Source organism: Mauremys reevesii, linkage group 15 (genome assembly GCF_016161935.1).
Source record: "Mauremys reevesii isolate NIE-2019 linkage group 15, ASM1616193v1, whole genome shotgun sequence".
Taxonomy (NCBI): Eukaryota; Metazoa; Chordata; order Testudines; family Geoemydidae; genus Mauremys; species Mauremys reevesii.
Window position 1 is genome coordinate 23,786,898 of NC_052637.1, and position 23,418 is coordinate 23,810,315.

At 44.4% G+C, this 23,418-nt stretch overlaps 3 protein-coding genes and 1 long non-coding RNA gene across 7 annotated transcripts in view; 3 read left to right on the forward strand and 1 right to left on the reverse strand.

The window, feature by feature from the left end:
- Positions 1-4,816, forward strand: part of CDRT1 (CMT1A duplicated region transcript 1) — a 23,414-nt gene extending 18,598 nt beyond the window's left edge. For all 3 annotated transcript variants that reach the window (XM_039501469.1, XM_039501470.1, XM_039501471.1), the window contains exons 12-14: positions 215-501; positions 1,673-1,870; positions 3,451-4,816. In XM_039501469.1, the coding sequence (XP_039357403.1) occupies positions 215-501; positions 1,673-1,870; positions 3,451-4,328 (1,363 nt within the window). In that variant the 3' untranslated portion in view covers positions 4,329-4,816. The remainder of the gene's footprint in view (positions 1-214; positions 502-1,672; positions 1,871-3,450) is intronic.
- LOC120383386 overlaps positions 1-8,518 on the reverse strand; it is a 14,958-nt gene extending 6,440 nt beyond the window's left edge. Inside the window, exons 1-2 of the long non-coding RNA XR_005588437.1 lie at positions 8,382-8,518; positions 459-558 (exon numbers count right to left, since the gene is read on the reverse strand). This is a non-coding gene — a long non-coding RNA (uncharacterized LOC120383386). The remainder of the gene's footprint in view (positions 1-458; positions 559-8,381) is intronic.
- On the forward strand, positions 8,390-19,740 carry LOC120383385 (Golgi apparatus membrane protein TVP23 homolog B-like). 2 transcript variants are annotated; one of them, XM_039501473.1, is made up of 7 exons: positions 8,390-8,512; positions 11,339-11,421; positions 12,838-12,982; positions 14,652-14,741; positions 16,589-16,720; positions 16,847-16,975; positions 17,808-19,740. In XM_039501473.1, the coding sequence occupies exons 1-7, from the start codon at positions 8,414-8,416 to the stop codon at positions 17,838-17,840; spliced, it is 711 nt and encodes a 236-aa protein (XP_039357407.1). In that variant the 5' UTR covers positions 8,390-8,413; the 3' UTR covers positions 17,841-19,740. The 2 variants fall into 2 exon arrangements, with proteins under 2 accessions (XP_039357407.1, XP_039357408.1); XM_039501474.1 differs by lacking the exon at positions 8,390-8,512 and adding an exon at positions 9,181-9,295.
- Positions 19,741-20,959: 1,219 nt separating this feature from the next.
- The window catches only part of CDRT4 (CMT1A duplicated region transcript 4), a 109,450-nt gene continuing 106,991 nt past the window's right edge, over positions 20,960-23,418 (forward strand). The window contains exon 1 of the mRNA XM_039500262.1: positions 20,960-21,068. The gene's annotated coding sequence lies outside the window, so the exon portion shown is untranslated. The remainder of the gene's footprint in view (positions 21,069-23,418) is intronic.

Sequence of the window (23,418 nt, forward strand, 5' to 3'; positions counted from 1 at the left end):
ACATTAATTGCAATGTGCTGGGTCTGATCACCAGGGCTGGTAACAATCTAAACACTGCTCATCTTCGTTCCCCCAGCCAAGCAATTGCAACTTCAATTCTAGTTATGCGCCTCAGCATCTGTAACAGTGCACACAAGCTACCTCACACAACAGGTAACTGCTAAACCATTATTACAATGTGTGTTTCTTAGCACTGTTCCTCTTCCCTTCCTAGGATGGTGATCAATGCTCTGAGCAGCGTACTGATGTTCCAGTTTGAGGATGTAGAATGGGACTACACGCTACAGGCTGACCGAGAGGAAGTAACAAAGGATAAGGAAAAGCACAAAGAAATCAGGGTCAGCATGCAGCCTTATCCATATGTTCGTGCTCAGCACATGAAAAGGGATGTAGCCAGCCCCAAGAAGATATATTATTCCGAGGAGAAACCAGATGAGGACCAGATAATGTTGGCATACCTGATTCGCCGTGGGTCAGCGAGGGGTTCCGGGACACCTTCAGGTACCATATACACCTCTTGCAGGGCACTGTGTTAAAGGGGCAGCCTCAACCTGAAATCTAGTCAGTTTAAAAAAATGAGTTAGGAAATATTTTCAGGTACCCGCTGCCCTAGCCCCACCATTGTCCAGGGATGTGTGCTAGACGGCTGCTGCATTTCAGCAATGCTATATATTTTGTAAGGCCCTTTAGGATCCTGTGAGAAGCAGGGTGCATTAGATACTTGAGGTCCTAATTCAGCAAGCTATTCAAGTGTCTAAGTTTAAGTATGTGAGTAGTCTCATGAAGTCAGTGGGATTACTCATGTGCTTAAAGTTAGGCATATGCTTAAGTACCTGCTGAGTGGTGCACCAATTATTACTTATACTGTGGGGGGAAATTTTAAAATAAATCTTAGCTGCATCTGTGATTAGACTTCACAACCAAGATGAAGACTAAATCCACACAGGCTTACACTCTTCAAACTGTACCATTCCGATGCAGTTTCAGTCTATGGGTGGCTACTGAATCCAAATTGTGATGCAGAAATCTGCAACTCTGAGCTTGTGCTCTATATCGCAGACACCACAAGTCTGGGACACTAAGAAGCTTTTGTCTTTGTCCTAAAATATTCATTAGAACAAAAACATTGCGAAGAAATTCACAGCTTAGATTCCATTTCAGTCCTTTAGTGCAAGACCAATAAATGTCTTAATGTCAAAAATGCAGGGCCATCTCAGCTACTTAGGATTGTTAAAACAGTTGTGTGGCAGTAACACCCAACACAGCCATTCACCTGTCTGAAGACCCAAGCGTTGCAAGGAGACAGGCAATAGAGAAGGAATGAACCAGATTTCAACCTCTGTTACAACCAGTGTAAATCCTCAGAGTCAGTGTTTGTAGAATCTATGGATTTACACCAGCATAATCCAGATTTGAATCTGTCCCAACAAGGAGGCATGAAGGTATCATTATCTTCCAAGCTTCTCTGACACTTTTAGCTTCTCAAACATTTTTAGATATTTTTCAGTCAACCATGGGCTCGCTAGCTTTAGAAGCTGGAACTAGAAACAAAACAGTAATCGAAAGCCAGAAGATTAAAAAAATACATAGATAATGACGACCTTGGTAGATAAAAGACAATTAGCTTTAAAATCTTAATGCTACAGGATTAATCCATGTCCCTCTCTTGCAGGTCTCCGTTATGAATTTGTGAAGGCACCTGCTCACCGGTCAAATCAGACTTTGCAAAGGAGCATGGGTTGCCTTGATATAAAGCCGGACCAGAAGAAAAAGTTTGCTCTTCCTGGGAGACGACAGGTCTATAGCAGTGATTCAGATGACTCAGGTCGAACATACGGTGCAACAACACCACAAAGCTTGTCAGAGTCTGGTAAGAGATCTTGGTGGCTAGATGCTATGATGATGGTTAAATTAGAAATATCGAAGATAGATAGATTATATGGTAAGGGGAAATATGCTCTGGGTAAGAGGCCTGCAGTAAATGAGAAGTTTGAGCTGGAGTCTGCACTGGGTAAGTGGATCTCTTTGGGGCCTGCAATGGTTATGAGACTGTTTTAGGTCAGGCAGATGAACAGTCATTAAAACAAGTGACCTTTTCTAACTGTGAAGCCTAGAAAAGTTATGTAATGTTTGGACCCATTTCTTCCCCTATGCAATTATTGCTACACTTTAGATTTCCTTTTAAACATCAAAGTCACTTTGATCTACTAAAAAAGTAACTTCCTCTAGGGAGGGAAGGAGAGGGTTTCCACACACAAGTTCATAGAAGAAATGGTTAGTTACTATTTAAATGCCATTAGTTTGCTCAAGAAATCACTCTGTAAATACATTTTGTTCCAACATGGCTGAGCCAGCCAGCAAGGTGGTTTTAAATTAAAATTTGACAAGATAATCCAGAGATCACAGGTGTGCTCCTTGATGATCTGATGGAAATCATTTTTCTTCTCTGTTGTATTGTTTGTATTAGCATGTTTTAATTTTGTCTGGGCAGCCCTGAGTGCTGGTTGGGGCTTTATTATTTTTTAGACTAGATCTAGGCTGGATACAGTCCTTCATGATGTTCCCACAGCTTTCATATTTCCTATGGCTTGTACTGGATCAAATTCTGTCCTCAATGGCGGCTGTAGCTGAGAGAGAATATGGCTCTTAATGGTTTTCTCACTGGAGAAATGAACTGTGATAAAGAGAAACCTTGCAGTAACTCTTCCCACTCCAATGAGCACTTCATTGGCTAACACAGTGGATTAGAGAAGCCAATGGCATTTTATGTACTGGCAGATGAGTTTATATTCAGAACTGGTTGGGGATTATAACCGAATCCCAAAGAGTCTGAGGACAGAGAAGAGAAGCAGTGGACATGTTGGTAAACTACCTAGACTATGGAAATACAGAGAAAGGTAGGTTAGGATGAAGTGGGGTAAGGAGAGGGTAAAAATGGAAACTCAGTCTCCAGGACTGTCACTTTAGTGCCCATTATCAGCCCCCTTTGGGGACTCCATCTCTCCAAGAAGGATCAAACAGGCTACTACCACCACCAGCCTCACTGTAAAATCACTTCTATATATACGTATTGTGATAAACTCAGGACAGACAGTATTAGAACCAGCTGATTCTACCCTGACTCTGAGCTGCCTTTTAAAACTTCCTGGGAGGGGAAAAGGGAAAAAAAAAAAAGAGAGAGAGGAAGGCCCAGGGAGGTGAGTGGTGAAGCAGCAAGCCAGGAGAGAGGGCAGGACGCCTCCTACAAGGCAGGTTAAAAAAAACTTACTTAACTAAGACTGATGGACAGGGACAGACAGACTTTCCCTGAGTTCTGGGGGGGGATTATTAAGCCGGTCTCACCAGCGCTAAAAACAGCAGAGGCTGGGGAGACTGAGACGGGACTTTGCCACAGTATATAGAGAGAGTCAGATTTTTTTTTCTTTTCTTCATGTTTATCTTTGGAAACAGATAGTGAATCTGGCTACGACTCTCCGGTCCATGCATCTTCACTTGCTGAAAACGCAGAGGCCGCTTTACAGCGTATAAAGAAACGAAGCCCGCACTGTCCCATTTCTCCTGACCAGATTCTCCTGACTGTTAGCACGCTGCAGCACGCCTACAAGTCAGACCAAGTCAGCTCCAATATGATACACCATGCCAAAATCAGAGATGTCTGGGGACCTCGGCTGCGCCCCCAGGAACGCCCCAAAAAGATGTTGTCATACAAAATCCCTAAGCAAGAGAAAAAGGATCAGTCAACCCAACTCAGACACATTAAATCTGCCAGTGGCTCTCTGAGTATGAAAAGAATTTCCACACCCTTTGAAACCAAAAGACTGCAGCTCAACTTGAAGAATTCTTTGCATGGGTCTGCAGTGCACTCTTTCATTCCTGCTCCCGTGATTGTACGCTCCAAGTCATGCTGCAGCTTGCCAGAAGAGAAGAAGGTTCATACTGGCCATGGCAGAGCCACTTCCCTATCTGAGGGTGGGGCTCAGTTGATTGGCCACTTAACGAGCTCATCTGAATCCATCAAATTGACACGCATGATGATCGCACAAACTAAAATTGAAGGAGGACCCCGGAGAGAAAGTCCCCTCTTCTTACAAACCGCAAATCCTTACCGGATCAACAGCGGGTTCAGGCTTCTGACAGTGAAGCAGATGAAAATGTATGAAGAAGCTACAGCTGTTGAGTATCAAGCTCACCAAACAAAACGTATAGCAGACCAACAAAAAGAGTGCAGGAAGGCCTGGTTAAAGAAAATTAAAGGCCTCCCCATCGACAATTTCACCAAGGAGGGAAAAATAGCTGCCCCCGAACTTGGGCTTAATGTGTATGTCTGAGCGTAGCTCCTTAAGGCACACTACCAGCTCTTTTAAAGAAATAAATGCAAACAAATAGATGGGATTTGGGGCTTCTTGGGTTGCTCAAATTGTTTGATTCAGCTGTGGTCCCTACTTGAGGATACCATCTCATGGCCTTCAATGTTCTGTTGTGGGAGGGATTATATAAGGAACACTGCATGACTCTTCAAGAAAATATTATTGACTTAGTTAAATAGTCCTCACAGCAGCCTATGAGATTATTATTCAGCTGGGCCTAGTGTTACAGTAGACTGATTTAAATGTGATCATCAGCATCTCCTCTTGTGATCACCACATAGTGCTATGCTTGCAAGTTTTCCTCGTGAGGCCTCAGACAAGCTCCAAGAGGCTGATCATCTGATCTATGTTTTGAGCAAGGGGTGCCTGACCCTTGCAATCCTGGGGGCAATTCACCAGGTGTCTGAGCCACATCAAATGTGCATATTTATTATACAAAATAAAGGTACCCAACCATAACATTTCTTTGTACTTGTATCTTCCTTGTTGGACTGTAATTGAAACTGCTTGTTCTCTGACAGAGAACTGTAAATACAAACAGACAGCATCAAGGAGCCTTGCACATCGCTACTCTAGCATAGATTGCTTCTGTACTGAAAAATTTACATAGATTTTTCTCTGAGACCAATTTTATTAGTGTCAAGTCCACTCTGAATAAAGGGTCAGCACAAGGTCTTGTCTTGCTTAAATCTTACTTTGAGGGCTTAAGAGGGATGAAAATAGTGCATAGGCCTAGTGCTGGGTCTCTGCATGGGGTGGATTTCATCCTTATCTTCCCTAGAAATTTAATTGCATTTAGACTTGATTTTTAATAGTTGAGTTAGTTAACACAATGCTGACAGTCAGTGCAGATGTACTAGGGTTTACCCATCAGTATCTGACACAATGTGGAACACGATTTATCCTTGCAGATGATGACCAGTCAGTTGTTGTCAGCGTTGTCACCTAACTCAAGATTAAAATCATGTTTAGACATGATTACATTTCCTAGTGAAGACAAGCCCTTAGAGTGCATGAGACCCTCTTCCCATTGAAAGGATTGGACCCAGTGGATTGACTATAGGAATGTGTCAAATTACTTAGACCATGGCTTTATATTTGGTATCTGCAAGGCACAACCACAGTAAGTGGATTAATCAGTCAACTCAGGGTTCTTATATAGCATCAGGACATAGAACATAGATTATACAATTTCAGTGTGTTCAACTGTGCTCAGCTCCCTCTTTCAGCTGCAATATTTTCCTCCACCTGTAGTTTACAAAATTAAATCACTTTTGGTTTTAATCAGAACTTAAATGCACACCATTAACCTCAAAATCATGTTAAATTCCTTGTTGGTCATGTGACCTGAGATTATTAATTTGAATTAATTTTTAAAAATTTAAGATCTACATTTCATTTTTGTTTGCATTTCACTTATTTTGGATGTGGTAATTAAGTTGTTTGGTAGTCACTTTCACATTCTGGTTTTCATACACTAGCACAGTGCTGTAGTTTGGGTCTCCATTATTGCTCTGGAGCGTACAAGTCTGCAGGATCAAGGTCCTTGTTTGTGAAGTGCGCTTTATTACCACACGTTTGGCCTGATCCAGACAGGTGCTGCCCACCCATAACTCTGAGTCATGTCAAAGGGAATGTGGGTTCTCATCTCCTCCCAGGCCTCTTCTCCACTCATTGTCTGCATTTTCACTAGCATTTGGATGCTTGAGCCAAGCAGTTACGTGCTTTAAGTATTTATTTATAGAGATAATAGGAAATATTGCTATAGATGTTCAGACTCATTCCCAGAAGTTCCAGTCACTATGGGGCAAGTACAAATTAGTAGAAAGCTGACACTGTTGGGAATAAACGAGGGTAAAACTTTGCAAGATAAAAATACTTCTTGATTCTTTCACTGGTTTTGAACTACTCATTTTAAAAAAATTAAATCATTACTGATTCTACACATTATACAAGAGCTGAGCAAACTCATTCTACACAGACCTCCAGGTTGGAGAGATGGTGAGGAATAAGCCTTAAGTGTTTTTTCTTATACTTGACAAAATAGTTAAGCCCCCATACTACTCCCGCTGCAGTAAAACTAACTTTGACTTCACATATGCAGAATAAAGATGTCACCTACAGTTATTCTGCAAAGATTCACAAACAATGAAAAGCAGAAAAAATGTTTTTAAAACTGGTGATTTTAAAAATTGACTGTCTTCATAAACCTTCTGTACCAGGTAAGGTCTGTAATAGGCATTGTGCTATACTAAAATTATGATGACTTACAGGATGGAAAAAAAGTAGTTTCTGCTTTCTAAAGTAACTTTATAATTTTGTTTTCTTTCCACAATCTTTTGCAATTCCCAAACAAACCAAACAATTAATAAGATAGAGAGATATCTGTATCTGGAACAGTAGGAGCCATCAGTAATAGCACCAATAGGAAGTTTTCCCTTACATTCCTTGGCACACACAAGGCTTACAGGCTTGATTCTCCCTCACATTCCTGATTCAGGCTCATGTATCTCTCAACTGAAGTCGAGTTATTTGGGTGTAAAACTGATGGGAGAAGAGAATCTGGTCTTAAGAGTTAGAGAAGATTAAACACAACCCAAGATAAATCTTGAAGACATCTCTAAGGATACTTGGCATAGAAACCTGAAGCTGTATATACCCAGCAGCTTGCTAAGCCAGGAGTTTCCTACTTTTTCATTGCTTGGACTGCATCTTAACAGAGATGCCTGCTCCCCTCCCTTCAGCAACTGCATATGCCACTCTGCTTCAGGTAGTGACTGAAAAACATATTCTGACAACTAAAGCAATTGCTCATGTGGAAAGGAAAGAGCTGGAAAATGCTGAACATACTTTTAGTATCTTTTAATGCTGTTGAGCAGCTGGAAACATTGAGGACCAAACATCACAATTTGGATCTTGGTGTGCCAAAACTAGGAACAGGACTGACTTAGCAGTAGTTGTAACTGCAGAGCCCTTTCTAAGGTCTTGTCTTTGCTGCTGAAAAAGGTGTGATTTTTACCTCAGGTTTACTAATGCACATGAACAATCCCAAGGGAAAAGAATACAGTGAAGTCAAGAAGCAGCAAAGAATCCTGTGGCACCTTATAGACTAACAGATGTTTTGTAGCATGAGCTTTCGTGGGTGAACACCCACTTCTTCGGATGCAAGCAGTGGAAATTTCCAGGGGCAGGTGAAGTCAAGGCATTTTAGTCAACTAGACAGGTCCATCTGGGGTTGGCCTCACCTAGTGTACCCATGATCAATCTAAAGTGCCTTGTCTCATCATGACTGTGTTTTTAAGTCAAGATAGCTCTCGTGCATTAGTTACCTTGAGTTAAAGAATACATCTTTCTTAACAGTAAAGAGAAAGCAACACATGTAAAGGGAATTCACAGTAGTGTCACTACATTGCTACAAATCCCTACCTCAGGACTGGTCTGCACCTAAAACTTAGGTCACCCTGGATCCATTGCTCAGATCTGTTAAAAGTTTCACGTCCTGTGGAGGCATAGTTAAGTCAACCTAACCACCCCCTGTAACGCAGACAGGCCAATGGAAGAATTCTCCCCTTGACCTAGCTGCTGCCTTTCGGAGAGGATTTATTAGCCGGCTGTAGCAAGTGTCTACACTGGGCGCCGCAGGGTTGCAGTGGAGACGTGTGGTGCTGGGCTGGCAGCACTACAGCTCCCTAGCACATGGCATCTCGCCAGCCCCGCTTTGGGCTGGTGCACGAGGCCCCCCCAGCCATGCAGTTACCCGGGGCGACGCGCCGTGGGGAAAACCGCCCGGCTCCGATCCCCTAACGCGGGGGTGGGGGCTGCTCTGGGGACCTTCCAGCTGACAGGCGCCGGCCCGGCCACGCCACGCTGGGGGCGGCCTTGCAGTGCCCCAGCGCCAGGGGAGGCCCTGAGGAGCCGCCCCGGTCGCTGGGGCCTACACGGGGTCCGGCCGAGAGCTCGCGCCGCCGGAGCAACCAGCCGCTCTCATCTCCGCGGCCAGGGCCTGTCGCTTACGCGTTGTTCGTGCGCCCACCTGGCGCGGTGTGATGACGACACGCGACGGGCGGGGCTCACGTGAGGGATTGGCCCCGGGCGGTGACGTGGCGGGAGGCGGAAGTGAGGCGGCTCCAACGATGCTACGGCAGGTGAGGAGGGTCTCGAGGAGCCCGGGGTTAGTGGGGTTGCCCCGCGGTCTTCGCTGGCAGCGGCCTGGCGCGGGGAGGGGCAAAGGGTCAGAGGCCAAGGGTCAGGGGTCGGTGATTGAAGAGGTAGGGGGAGGGTTCCTGGCTCAGAGGCCACCACGGGAGGATGAGCAGAGCCGGCGGGTGGAAGGGGGTTCAGGGCAGGCGGCGAGCTGGGGTCGGAGGGCAGGGGTCAGGGTGGAAGGGGGTTCAGGACAGGCGGTGAGCTGGGGTCGGATTGCAGGGGTCAGGGTGGAAGGAGGTTCAGGGTAGGCGGTGAGCTGGGGTCGGAGGGCAGGGGTCAGGGTGGAAGGGGGTTCAGGACAGGCGGTGAGCTGGGGTCAGAGGGCAGGGGTCAGGGTGGAAGGGGGTTCAAGACAGGCAGCGAGCTGGGGTCGGAGGGCAGGGTGGAAGGGGGTTCAGGGCAAGTGGCGAGCTGGGGTCGGAGGTCAGGGTGGAAGGGGGTTCAGGACAGGCGGTGAGCTGGGGTCGGAGGGCAGGGGTCAGGGTGGAAGGGGGTTCAAGACAGGCAGCGAGCTGGGGTCGGAGGGCAGGGTGGAAGGGGGTTCAGGGCAGGTGGCGAGCTGGGGTCGGAGGGCAGGGATCAGGATGGAAGGGGTTCTGGACAGACGGTGATGGGGTCAGAGCAGTTATTTCAGGGCATGGGAGCATAGCAAAAGAATTACTAGGAGACTGGGGGAAGGGCAGGTTAAGATATGAATACCAGGGATCTACTGCTGCTTGGAGGTAGGGGGCTTGTGAGGAGCCCTTTTCTTACAACAATACTTTAGGTGAAACAATTTAAAACATCAAAATATTTTTGCTAAAAATAAGCAATTATTGACCTGAAAATAAATGCACATGGATAAACACTAGTAACTGGAAATCTTAACTCACGGATCGGCAGGCTTTGGTCTGTGGCCTGCCAGGATAAGCTCCCTGGTGGGTCGGGCCGTTTTGTTTACCTGCTGCGTCTGCAGGTTTGGATGATCGCAGCTCCCAGTGGCCGTGGTTCCCTGTTCCAGGCCAATGGGGGCTGCGGGAAGCAGTGCGGACCAAGGGATGTGCTGGCCACTGCTTCCCACAGCCCCCACTGGCCTGGAGAGGCGAACCGTAGCCAGTGGGCACTGCGATTGGCCGAACCTGCGGACGTGGTAGGTAAACAAACCGGCCCGCCAGGGAGCTTACCTTGGCGGGCCGCGGGCCAAAGGTTGCTGATCCCTGTCTTAACTAAACCATTTGCCAATTACTGCTTAATTAGGATTTATATTGTGGTAGCATCAGTAGGCCCTAGTCAGGGATCTGGATTTCATTGAGTTAAGTAAATGCAAAGAACAAAGACATGAATGCTTTTCATTATTAAACCTCTTGCAGAACTATAGAAACTCCTATAGGAATGGTGTCTTAACAGTGATGTGATATATTTGTAGATGCCAAGAAATTATGCCAAATTTTGAAAATGACGCACATAAAAAATTACCAGATTATTGTTTTTTTATCCTGCAAATGCTTAATCTCATGCTTAACTTTAAGCGTGTGAGTAGTCCCTGGGACTACTCATATACTTAATCAGTTGTTTGATTGTTTGCAAAATCAGGGCAGACGTGTGCCATTGTATTGTGTAGTGTTCATCAAATAATTTTAAAAAACCCAAACATCTGGGATCAGACATTCAGGGAGGTGAACTTACATGGCCTGTGTATTGGGCTGGGGTAGGTCCATTGTGTGGCATGGTAAGAGTCATAAAAACAGTTAGGGCAAATTTGAGCAGATTCCTGAATTGAATGGGAAGCCAGGATTTTGAAGAATGCATGATGTGATTTTCTTTGTCTGCATAGCAACGCTGCAGCATTCTGCATGCGAGTGACTCCAAAGAGCTTGGACTTGGGCAGGCCTTACAGAAAGGATCTGCTGTACAGTGAAGGCAGGAGAAGATCCTCTATCTTAGTTTTGTAAACTCTGTGATAAAGATGTGCCAGATTTTTTTTTAAAATGCTACCCTGTCGCAAACACCTGATTTAGTGTTAATGGCAGTTAAGTGTGCCCATTGATAGGAAAATGTACCTCACTGGAGATATCTGAGGGCTTGTCTACAAATAAAAATTGTACTGCTTTAACTATCTCTATGTAGTTTAAGTGATACAACCCACTTAATGTGGATGCAGTTATACTGGTATAAAGGTGTTTACATCAGTATAGCTTATCCTTACATGGAAAGGAGAATAAGCTATATCAGTGAAGGCCTTTATACTGGCAGAACTGTCCAGACTAGGGGTTGTACCCTTATAACTATTTTGGTAAAAAAAATCACACTCTTAACTGAAATAGTTATACCAATGCAAAAAGTATGTGTAAATCAGACTTTAGACAAGTAACTTCCAACTTCTGAGAAATAGACAGCCCCTAATTTCACTATTTATGTCCTCTGTGGAACCCTAATATAACATGGACAAGCCGACGTTTATGCCTCTGAAAATAAACAAGAAGTCCAGAAATGCTCAAAAGGACTGAGGCTGTGTGCATAAAGGACTTATATTAAGACCTGAGATTACCCTACTGTTTGCAAAAGGGCCCTTTGGACTCAAAGCATGTGTTTAAGATGGTCTTCATGTGATGCAAGATGAAGGAGACAGTGTTTAAAACAGTTTGGGGTGTGTGTGTAATTTCTGTTGCATTTGGTTCATTTCCAAGTTCTTTGACCTGGATAATCAAAACCATCCCCCTTTTGCATCTGAAAATACTGTATCAGTTACTTCTCTTGTAACATTTTGTATCTGTCTGCCACTTTAGGACAGTAATGATGACACTGAAGATGTGTCACTGTTTGACGCAGATGAAGAAGTATCCACGAGATCAAAAAAGTCAAAGATAAGGTCTGTGGTCAGTAGAAATTGTTCCTTCGTGGGTTCCACCCAGAACTGTGGCAGAAGCAGGACTGGCGTGTTTGTTCTTGTTTGTTTCGTGTCTACTTTTTGGTGCAAGAGCAATGAGTTTCTCTCTTAGAAGTGAATGTCATGTTTTAAAGAAATGTTTCCTGGCAAACGGGGAGGGTAGGAGGTTTACTCACGAATTGCTGAATAATTTAATCTTCCATTAAAAAAAGTCCATGTCTTTATAGTCGCGATGGTCCCTATGTTGTGTTGTCTGTGTGTGGACTCAGGAAGACAGTCTGAAACAATAAGAGGTGTGAACTGGTCAAAATCCTGGCTCCAGTGCACTGCGTCTTGTGTAATAGGGAGTTTTTCAGGACATAGAGGGAGGAATCCTTCTTTCTAGGCCACTCCATGAGCATTTCTCCAGTCTCATGTCTGGAATAGCCTCTGTTCTGTTTCCCTTCTTCCCCTTGCATGCCATATCATAGTGGCTGATCCAGCAGCCTCACTCCTGCTTTACCCCCAAATGCGCTGTACAGCCATACGCAGGGAGCTCCTGTAGAGTAAAGCCTCTTTGAAGTGAAAATGCATCAGAGCAGACTGAGAAAAGAGCAGCATTTCCCTATAGAGAGATGCGATCTGCTTCCATTCATCTCAATAAGTGTCTGTCTTAATGTTACTGTTCAAAAACTGCCACATACTGAGAACTTCTGAAGGGCTTCCCTGCTCCCTTCTTCTCTCCCACCTCAAATCCTGCAAGCACTTTGAAAATGGCCACAGGCAGGACAAGTCTGTGTAGTTATCTCCTAGAGCAGTGGTTCTCAACCAGGGGCCCGGGCCCCCTGAGGGCGCTGCGGATAGGTTTCAGGGGGTCTTCCAAGCATGGCCAGTGTTAGACTTGCTAGGGTCCAGGGCAGAAAGCCAAAGCCCTGCTGTGCAGGTCTGCAGCCAGGGGCTCCGAGCCCCATCACCCAGGGCTGAAGCCAAAGTCTGAGCAACTTAGCTTTGTGGTCTCCCCTGTGGTGTGGGGCCCCGGGCAGTTGCCTTGCTTGCTACCCCTTAATGCCGGCCCTGGCTTTTATATGCAGAAAAACAGTTGTGGCACAGCTGGGCCATGGAGTTTTGATAGCATGTTGGGAGGGGTCTCAGAAAGAAAAAGGTTGAGAACCCCTGTCCTAGAGGACTTTGTTATGCTATATAGAATGATGCGTACTAGCGCTGCGACACTCATCTTTCCCACTATTGTCAGCATGCTCTGCAAACCGGTCTCATTTAAAGGCATTTGCCCTCCTAGGCTGTGCAGATGGAAAAAAATCCTATTCTGCCTTGAGAGACCACGTCAGCTCTTTACCAAGTGGCTTCTTTCTTGTTTCGGAGACCTATGACTGAATTGTATTTCTGATGTATCATTTACAGGCACCCAGTGGCATCATTTTTCCACTTGTTCTTCCGAGTCAGTGCAATAGTTGTCTATCTTCTCTGTGAACTGATCAGCAGCAGCTTTATTGCGTGCATGGTGTCAATTATCCTGCTCCTGTCGTGTGACTTTTGGGCAGTAAAGGTAAGTCCCCTTTTATCACTTTAAAATATTCTTTCAAGAGAGCAACAGGCCAGGTCAAACTGTCTGAATATGTTTGGCTTTGTTCAAAAATAAAGTCAGCTCTTTTAGATCCTGCAAGATATGAAACATTACAATTTCTTTCAGAACTTTAGAAATTCTGGGAATCTCTTAATCTCAAATTCTGTGTCTCATTTATTTTGGAGGGGTGGAAAGGGATAGGGTTAATCTCAGACTTTCATTTGATTCACGTAATGCACTATAGGCTTCATAAACAGAAATTATGTCTCCTTCAGATTCAAGACTTGCCAGAAAACCCCAACCCACAGTTTTTTTGTTAATATTATTGAAATTAATTGTTGGGCTGTAGATGCTAGAAAATACATTGGCATGGCCACGAGAGAGCCTAAACAATGCCTATTTGCATTATACTTGGCTCTGCTTATTGAGATCACCAAATTCAGGAATAAAGTACTACCCCAATACTGTTAGGAACTTGGCTTTCCACTCCATTACCCTCTAATGAAGTTGCCTTGCTTTACTGCACTAGCATTTGACAAAGGCATTCTCAGTTCCCACCTCAAGAGAAGCTACCAGGCTGTTGCTGTGGCTTGCCCTGGCATGTTAATTATTATTACTGACACACACCTCATACAAATTCATTATTGGGCTTTAAAACAGGAGTGCACAGTTCTGCTGCCTGGTGGTACTAATAAACTGCTTTCTCTTTAAAGCTGCTTCTGCTCGTCACTCTTAGCAGAGTTATGTATACAGTGACTTTGTAGCCTCGCCCGTCAGACTGATGAGTTACCTTATTAGTGGAAGTGTTAATATTGAAACAACAGGATGTTCCCCAACAGCATGCCCCAATGGAGCTCTGCTAATGCCTTGGACAGAATAAGGATACCGAGAAGCTACCTTTGGAGTCCAGTTAGAATCCGTAGTGCAAGCCTACAGCACGTGGCATTACACATAAACTCTACATTAAAAGAACGTTAAGATGACAGTCTCAAGCACTCTCAGAAGTTAGGAGATGCTAGAGTTAAGGTTGCCTGTGCAATCTTAGTTTATCCCCTTGTACAGTATGTGTGAATTATGATACAGTCTTAAATTACAAGAATTTGTGATCCTAAATCCTCATTCCAGGCTCTTTGTCCCAGTCTTTCCCATCCCCAGTCCACTTCCGAGGCTACTTGTCCCAAACTTCCCCACTCATTCCACTGATACCCAGCAAGCCCCAGTCTTCCCACCCTGAGGCAGACTACTGACTTGGAAAATTTCAGTTCAAACAGTGACAGCTGGTGACTTTTTTGACAGGTGAGGCCCATATCACAAAGTCTTACAAATTCCAGTGTATGTCCTCCTCGTCGTCTTATAATGGGAACTGTTAGGCAGCCTTAAATATAAGCCATGCCGGTAACTACCAGCATCACCTATAATACAGTTTAAGGAATATGGTCTGGTAGCAATTGATATAATAAGTGGTGGCATTGGTTGTTGAGGTTGCCGTAGCAATTGAAGACATTAGGAGTTTAGAAGACATGGGAAGAATTGGTTTTGAATGTTCATTCTGGTATTTCATGGGCAAGGTACAGGAAGTATTTCTTTGGTTGGTGGTATAGGGCTAAAATCTCTCTGAACCCCATTTCCTCCTATATTTTACCCTCTCCAGAATGTTACGGGCCGGCTGATGGTCGGCCTTCGCTGGTGGAACCAGGTGGATGATGATGGCAAGAGCCACTGGGTGTTTGAAGCCAGGAAGGTAAATGTTTAATGTTTGTGTTTTAACTGCTGCAGTTTGGTAAAATCTCCATGTACCGAGGAATAACATTTGTGAGAGATGGATTTTGTGAGGTGGACATTTGGCACTAGTCACGGGCTGAAAGCACCAGCTTGTTTCATACAGGATAGTGCATGGCCATCAAATGTTGTTAACCCTCAGCCACTCTGAATGGTTCTCAGTCACTATCCTGATCTGATATGGAGCCAGTGACCTAGAGGCTCTGTATCTCCTTTGGTGTAAAAGTGAAACAGGTCATTGTGGAGAGCTAGAGTCCAGCCATGCCCCCAGCTTTCATTTGTGGGATCCCAAGAGCAGAGACCATTTCACTGTGTGAAGTCAATGTAAGACTTCTGATATTAAATGTTTTAACTCTCATAACGTTTCATCAGTCCCTAGCCTTTGTTTTCCAGAAGCTGGGAATGGGTGACAGGGGATGGATCACTTGATGATTACCTGATCTGGTCATTCCCTCTGGGGCACCTGGCATTGGTCACTGTCAGAAGACAGGACACTGGGCTAGATGGACCTTTTTATCTGACCCAGTGTGGCCATTCTTACGTTCTTAAACGATCTGTCTGTTAATCTTAAATGTTTATATGGCCCCAATCACCGTAGTGTCTGAGCACCTCACCATCTTCAATGTATTTATTGTCACAACTCCCTGGTGGGGCAGGGAAGGCTGTTATCTCCATTGTACAGATGGGGAACTGAGGCCCAGAGAGACTAAATGATTTGCCCAAGGGCACACAGGAATTCTGTGGTTGAGCAGGAATTTGAACCCAGGTCTTTTAAATCCTAGACTAACACCTTAACCACTGGACCACCCTTTCTCCAGATCAAACTAGTTTAGAGAAACTAGAGCAGAGGAAATAAATAGAATACTTGCAGTTCAGTTGAGTTGTCTGAACCTCCTAAGCTATATTGGGTTAATATTGTCTTGGGGGGAAATATATAAATAGGGAATGGATGCTTGCTTGAGAGCTTGTGCTCACAGGCTCGATTCTTTCCACATCTAGTGGACATGACCTCAGGCTCAGTAATACTAGGGAACTAGTATGAAAACATATAAACATAGTAAGTCTGTATGAATCAGCACTGTCCCCTTTGTTTGTACTACTCTCCATTGGCCTACTTACCAAGGGCGTAAGGATTTAATTTTGCATCTATTGGGAGCAGCTAGACAGAGTTGCTTATACAGTGCTTTGAAATATACCAAAGGCTCTGCGGTATGTCTTGGCCTGTCTCGTGCTGGATAATTATACAGTGCAATACACTACAAGGGACTTTTTAATAAGCACGTGCTAAGTGTTAATAAAGATGCGCCAGTCCAGTTAGCTGATGATTGTTTTGAGGGGAAGTTTTGCTGGCTATGGCAACACCAGCTTCCTAACAGTAATAAGATGTATCACTTGTTCCCTCCCACCCCCTTGGTTTGTGATAGAGACACTGTACACTAGGGCATGTGATGATGGGCCGCTGGTACGCTCTTCTGGTGGCTGATGTTATCCGGAACTTGGGGTGTTACATTAATAGTTCAAAAATGTCCCTTATTCGGTCTGTAAAAATATCAAGGGGCGTATTCCACTTTTCATTTCAGCCAGAAAACTGACAGGAAAAGTCCTTTTAAAAAAAAAAAGCCATGTTTCCACAGCACCAAGAAGGCTAGAAAGCTCCCCACGTGCCTTAGGAGTGCATCTTAGCAGTCACTTGTGCGCTGCAGTATGGATGTAAACACTTGTGGGATGTTGGTTCTGGGTTGTTTTTAATGATAACGTGAGCTGTACAAGGAAACAGACTGCTCAGTTTTTGCTTCCTTCCATTTCCAGGCATCGGCTCAAGGGAAAAAAGTTTCATCTGAAGCTGAGTCCCGAATCTTCTGGTTAGGACTAGTTACCTGTCCTGTCATCTGGGTGATATTTGCCTTCAGTGCCCTGTTCTCATTCAAAGTGAAATGGCTGGTGAGTTTAGCAACTCAATCCTATAGTGACTGGGTGCATTAAATACTTGGACAGATTTGTCGCCTCTGACTTTAGAGAACTGGACAATAAACTCCTGTTCCTTGTGTCTTTTCTCCTCTGTCACAGGCAGTGGTTACAATGGGAGTGGTTCTACAGGGGGCCAACCTGTATGGTTATATCAAGTGTAAAGTGGGCAGAAGAACAAATTTAACCAGCATGGCTACCTCCTATCTTGGAAGACAGTTCTTGCGGCAGGTGAGGATCCCAAAGGTTACTGAGTGAAGCCTAAATGTCTCTTCTCATCATGTGTTTAAATAGGGCACATGGGACACTGAGACTTGGCTCATTAACCAAGTTACTTTGGAGCAGTCTTCTTTAGCCCAGTAGCTTTCAGCTGGCAGTGCCATAGCAAGAAAAAGGTAACTGGGCTGAGTTTTATTGTCTTTATTGCTGCATGTAGAAAAACTTGTACCGTTCAGTAAATGTATGTTGGTTTTACAATTTGCTGGGCTTGTGAACAGTGTAAAAAGTGGTGGTTTCATTGCAAATCTATTGCTGCAGGAGTGGAGGAAAGCTGTTTCTCACATGCCATATCTGTGTTTCTGTCCACAAACTTCCTCCCCTGCCTGGGCCTAAAGAGGGTATGGGGTGAGGGGTGGAAGAACTCCTAATTAGGAGTTCCCAGCATGGGTATTGGTACTTTGCCCTCGTGGCAGCCTGACGTCCTGATGAATTAGCGTGATTCTCTGTGGTATACTTGGGTCTAAGTTCCATCTGTAGCACACCATTGTCAACAATCTACCCCCTCACCTGGGGTTGACTAGTTGCATCAAGGTAAAAACTACCCATGCCTTATCTTCACTAGGATTTTACACTGAAATAGCTGACTCAGTATAAAAACACACCTCATTTTGCAGTGAAGACATGGCCTAACTCAGTTTTTAGGCTCAAATTTAGTCAACCTCTTTGATTTGTCAAGGGTTTCCTATCCAAGAAGGCACAGGCCATCTTTCTGAAGCATTTGCCCTAGGAGTCCAGCTGTGACTAGCGTAGTTCTGAAGTAATACCCCTTTTCTTTCTTCCACAGACAGTGGTTAAAGATGACCAAGCCGAATCCTGAAGACTGATCCAAAATTGGATTGGATTTATACTGGTGAACAACAGTAAATGTTTTCTGACCATGAGTTTAGGAGCTACATAAACTGTGTGGATTTTTTTTTTTAAATTAAATCTTGCAAGACTTCAGGTCAACTCTCATAGCAAATTACTCTCAGTTTTTCTGCAACCATTTGCATTTCAGAGCTCTTTTAATAATTTGTTTGGTTAAGGCACTTGAGGTAATTCACCTAATCTTTTAATTAAAAGAAAATCATAGATCTGGAGCCTAAATGTGAACTAAACAGTCTGGGGTGAAGTAAGAGATAAAACTACTGGGCATCCTTCCTCATAATTTGTCAATGTGAAAAATGTAAATGAGGCAGGTTTTATATCATTCAAGAACTCCCCCGTCCTTCCAGCAATTGCATCAAATAGCAATTCACCCTGCAGAATTACTACCTGCAGAAGTAATTCTGCTGTTGGAGATAATTGCTGTCTAAATCCCACTCTTATTCTGTACATTGAATGTAGCTAGAAGATGACCTGTTAGCAGATGTTGGTCCTGAACCTGTTCCCATTGAATTCCATGGGACTTCTGTCATTGACTTGGGTGGGATCTTAAAGTGACATCTAAGCAGCTCAGTTACTTTACTTATGAACGATACTTTGATATTCTGGACAGCCCGATTACCACCTGATTGAGAGGTTATGCTGCAGCTTTGATTCCACCTTGCTCAATTTATATAAGTTTTGCTTCCCAAATAAGGCAGGAGCTAGGATGGCATGGAACTAAACCCTTAGTGTGGGGTAGAATTCCCCCTTACCCTGTGGTGTGTGTCTGAACAGAGAGCATGAGAGCGGGCAGTGGGTTTCAGGGGAAGCTGTGCAAAATACTAGCAGCAAAGTGAAGCTGTGAGTGGTTGTTGCCTGGCCATCACTAATAAAACAAAGTGCTTCATGCTGTCTTAACAGACCACAATACCGCCTTGGACACAGTGTAGATGTATCTGAGGCTCCCTGGGATAGATGGGGGTGGTGATGCCTGATAAATGCATCAGTAAGTTTGCCAGTGCAGGAAATGGTGTATTGCAGACCTGCATTGACTGCCAGTCTGTCTGCAAAGGATGGCACTGCTGTTAGTGGAGATAACTGACAGCTGATCCTCCCCCACTGGTTCTCTCTCTCTCTCTCTCTGTATATGTGTGTGCTTATGTGACCCCTGTGTTCCACACACATAGAGAAATGCTCAGGCTCACTTGCTAGTAAAGTGCAGCTCAACATTATTAGTAGTTGAAAACAGCCCTCACTAAAAATTCAGGTATGATTCCAAACTTTCAACTGGCCACTTTCCTCTCACTCACTGTGTTGCTGGCAGGGTGGATTCATGCAATCTGAATAATTCATATTCTGGAGCTGTCTAAAAACCTAACGCTTGAATGCCAATTTGGCAGAAAGGTTTATGTTACATTAATTCATGCTATAACTGCTCCTCAAGTTGTGCCCGCCAACAAATTCACTGGGGTTGGTAAGAAATCTGCATCTGCTGTGTGCTAATGGACTTTCGGGTTATGTTGTTCAGTTAAACGGAGGAAGGTGACATGTTTTGCTGGAAAAGCGACGTCGAGAGGGGACCACTTCTCCCTTGTCCTGTAACTCAGTTGAAGCAGGATTGGTCTTTTACATCAGAGGGGAGAATATAACCCTGGATGGGTATTTTTAATTTAAAAGCATAGTCTTTTTTTGGCTCTAAATTGTGGGATTGCATTAACAATGTTTTTCTTCCTATACTAAAGCAATATATTGAAATTGTAAAATCTCTTCAAACTCCGGCGCTGTACATTTGTTAAACTCTTTGGACTAATATCTTTTTGTAAATACATATTTATAAAGTCTTGAAATTAAATAATGCTTTGTCTACCAGATTGGGTGCCCTTACTAGAAATTGATGACACTGGATCGACAGGCAACGGAATAATAACACAGCTTAACAAGGATTGCTTGTTGAGTCACACATGTTATTAACAAGGACAGCTATAGTTCCTTCCATGTGAGGAACTCCAATTGCTTTGCTTACATTAGTGCACACCACAGCCCCCTGTTCCCATGGTACAGATGAGGAAACTGATGTGCCCCTTGGCAACTCAGCAAATCATGGCAGAGCAGAGGTTAGCGTTTGGGTGTTTCTAGCTCTATGCTTCGTCCACCACACCACTCTAAAATATATTTGAGTGCAAAGAAACCGATGGATGGACACAGGAAAGAATAACAGTGATGAAACTGATCTTTGCAAAGCAGTGGGTAACAATAAGAGAAAAATCCCACTATAGAGTGGGTAATAGTGTTCAGTGTGGGGGGTGAAGTTGAAGAGAAAAACCAGTTTGTCCACTGAATCACTTGTAAGTCCCCTCCCCTTAGCTGCAGCCATTCTACCATGAGCCATGCTGAGTGGAAGGAATAAATAGTCTAGTGGTAAATAAATACAAAATATAGCCTCTCTTTAGTGGAGTTGGGTCTACCGTGAGTCCATAGAGAGAGAGAGATGCATTAAGACACTGTAGGTTGGCTGGATTGTACTTTCACAAGGCACATCATTGCACTAAAGAGACAATGCTGCCCTGTTTTGGTTTGGGGTGGGGTTTGTTTTTTTTTAAACAAAAATAGTGATATGAAATCAATTGTTTTATTGCATATAATACAGTCAAACAAGAACATAGACAGGATATGCAACTGAATGTACCAGCACAGCTTTTTCACCCATATGAGCCAGTACCCTTTATTTGATCTGAATGGTTCTACAGTCTGTGGAGTAATGAAAACGAATACAGAAATCACTCTCTGAGGCCCAGTTTCTACCACACAATAACACAGGCTATACAATTAAATTATCCAGTCAGTAGCTAGGGCAGGTGAGGTGACTGCTGTACAGAGCTGCTCTGGGGAAGAGCACTACACCTTGTGGACTGCGGAAGAGCTCTCTACACTGGCCCTGAAGAGGGTGGTATCACAGCCTTAAATGAAGTGAGTTCAGCCACCCTGATGACTAACCAGGTGCACCCAGTTTGGGGCCTGATGGGGTGGAAGTGCCACCTGCTTGGGAGTATAATTAGGGAGGAGACAGGAGGCCTAAGTCAGCTTGGAGGGGATGAGAAGAGAAAAAACTGCCTGCTAGTCCTTCAGGAAGAGGGCAGGCCCAGGGTGAGCAGGAATAAACTGCCTAGCTGTGAGAAGTAGCAAACCCATCAGGAAGAAGGTAGGCCTAGGAAGGGAAGAATGTGACTAGCTGCAATAAGCAGCATAAAACCTCTGCATGGAAGTAGGCTTGGGGAGGGCAGAGACATGCATGTAAGCTAACCACAAACCCTGAGGGGGGGGGCAGAAAAAAAACCTGTTTATTCCAAGAAAGGGCAAAGGCTGAAGAACCTGGTGTAGTAGGTTTGACTGAGAAAACTAAATCACTCCCCAGCCAAAGAGCTACTTGTCTCATACAAAAGTGCCTATGCAGTAATTATTAAGGGATGCTGGGGTGTGATCCTGGTGAAGTAGTGGGGGGGTCCATACCTTGGCCACCAGGGGTCATACCAGGATGACCACAGGCATCCACAGATGTTTAATTGTGGGGTGGGGTTGATCCTGTGATTCAGGAGCCCAGTTAGCCATCAGCATTAGTGAAAAGAGCCACAGGAGTGTGAATTCATTGTTTTAGTTACTATTTTTATAAATCATTGAATATCAGAGTTGGAAGGGACCTCAGTAGGTCCTCTAGTCCAACCCCTTGCTCAAAGTGGGACCCATCTCCCATCATATTTTTACCCCAGTTCCCTAACTGGCCCCCTCAAGGATGGAGCTCACAACCCTGGGTTTAGCAGGCCAATGCTCAAACCACTGAGCTATCCCTCCCCTGCAAAAATATATTTATCACAGCAAAATGACTGAACAAGTACTCTACAATTGGTTAATAACATAACAAAGGCCTTCTGATTGGTTAATAACATAAATGGGTTAATAATTAAGTCAGTGTTTTAATATCATGAGATGCAGGACACCATGAAGAGTCACTTGCAGCTCTGGGGTCTGAGTATCACTGCTGTGGAGGGTAGTGGGACAGCAGGAGCTGTTAAACAAGCCTATTGGCTGGACTGGACAGACAGGTGGCACTAGAGCTCTGTGCCCTGCCCATGGTTTGGGGGTGGGAGAGCAATGACATCTATATCCTGAATTCCCATGGAGATGCCTGTTCAAAGGTGCCAGGTTGTGGGGGGTGTTGAATGCTCCTTGCACCTGCTAGGGCTGCTAGAACCTGATTCCCTGCTGCATCACTCTCGTCTTAAACTGGTGCAGCTTAATCAGTGGAGTAAGGAGATGGAAAACCAGGCCTCAGAGTTGATGGAGTTCATCAGGGCTGAATTTGATCCTTACTATGCATATCACTTCTCAGATAATTAAGTAAAAGAGGCTGTCTTTGCTGTTGACAGTTTTACATGAATGTAACATCAGTGATTTACATAGGTATGAGACAGCAACATTCTTTCCCTTAGAGTTGTTCCTGTCTCATGCTGATTTATTAAAGCCCCAGCTCCTGGAGTCATGTGATATGTGAGAATCTCAGCTTCCATTTTGAAAAAAAATGCCCCCCTTTTTTGCCCTTGTAGCTGCAGAGAAAAGTTTGCAAATGTGACCTCTAAAAGTTCCACCAGCAGCAGGCAAATAAAAAGATCCCAAACCTATTGCTTTTAGAATCTGATGCTATTTTGGGAGCTGACTCATGAGTTTTGAGCACTTTGGAAGAGGAGACCTACCCCCAAACCCAGGTCCAAGGAGTACACTATCTATAATGACAGACCAGGGGCATGCAGTGGGGGTAAGGGAGACAGGAAACTTAAGTAGAACAAGGGTTAAGGTTTTAAAAATAAGTGTTTGGGAATTTTAGCAACTCAAACACAAGGTTGCCAAGGGCCCAAGCAAATACCTTACGCTAAAAATAGGTGACTTGCAAGTTATAGTGACCCCTTCCCGCCCTTGTTCCATTAGTAGCCCCTGCTCTGATGCTGTTCCTGCACTGCCTTTTCCTTTTCCAAATACCTATTTTCTAACCAAGGAAAGCCAATTTTTGGCTTCCTATCCCTCTCAGTGTCCCTCGCTCCATTGCCCCTAACTGGCAATGTGCGCCTGCAAACATGGTCAAACATAGCTGTGTAGCAGGCAATATTATTACATGATTTAGGGGAGGATTTTTTTTTTGAACAGCTGATTGCTAAAACTGAAATGCTCCAGGATCCCTGCCTGTGAGCAAGACCTTCTGTTTGAGACTTGGGCATCTAGATTTACGTATCTCTAACTCTGCAAACACAATACTAAAAGTTAAATTCACATCTGAGTGTTTGCAGGATCACGGCTCTAGGCAGCAATGGGGTTTTCTGCAGCCTTGTCTCTGCAAGGAGAATAGGTGTGTTTTTTAGCTCCTGTTAGCAGCAGCTCCAACATGGGCCCTGGAGACTGAGTCCTTCATTCTCACTGTCATTGCACCCCCAGCTCCAGAGAGACTCCGTATCCTTCTCCTACTCACTGCACTGCCACTCCCAGAGAGTCCCCCAACTCTAGTG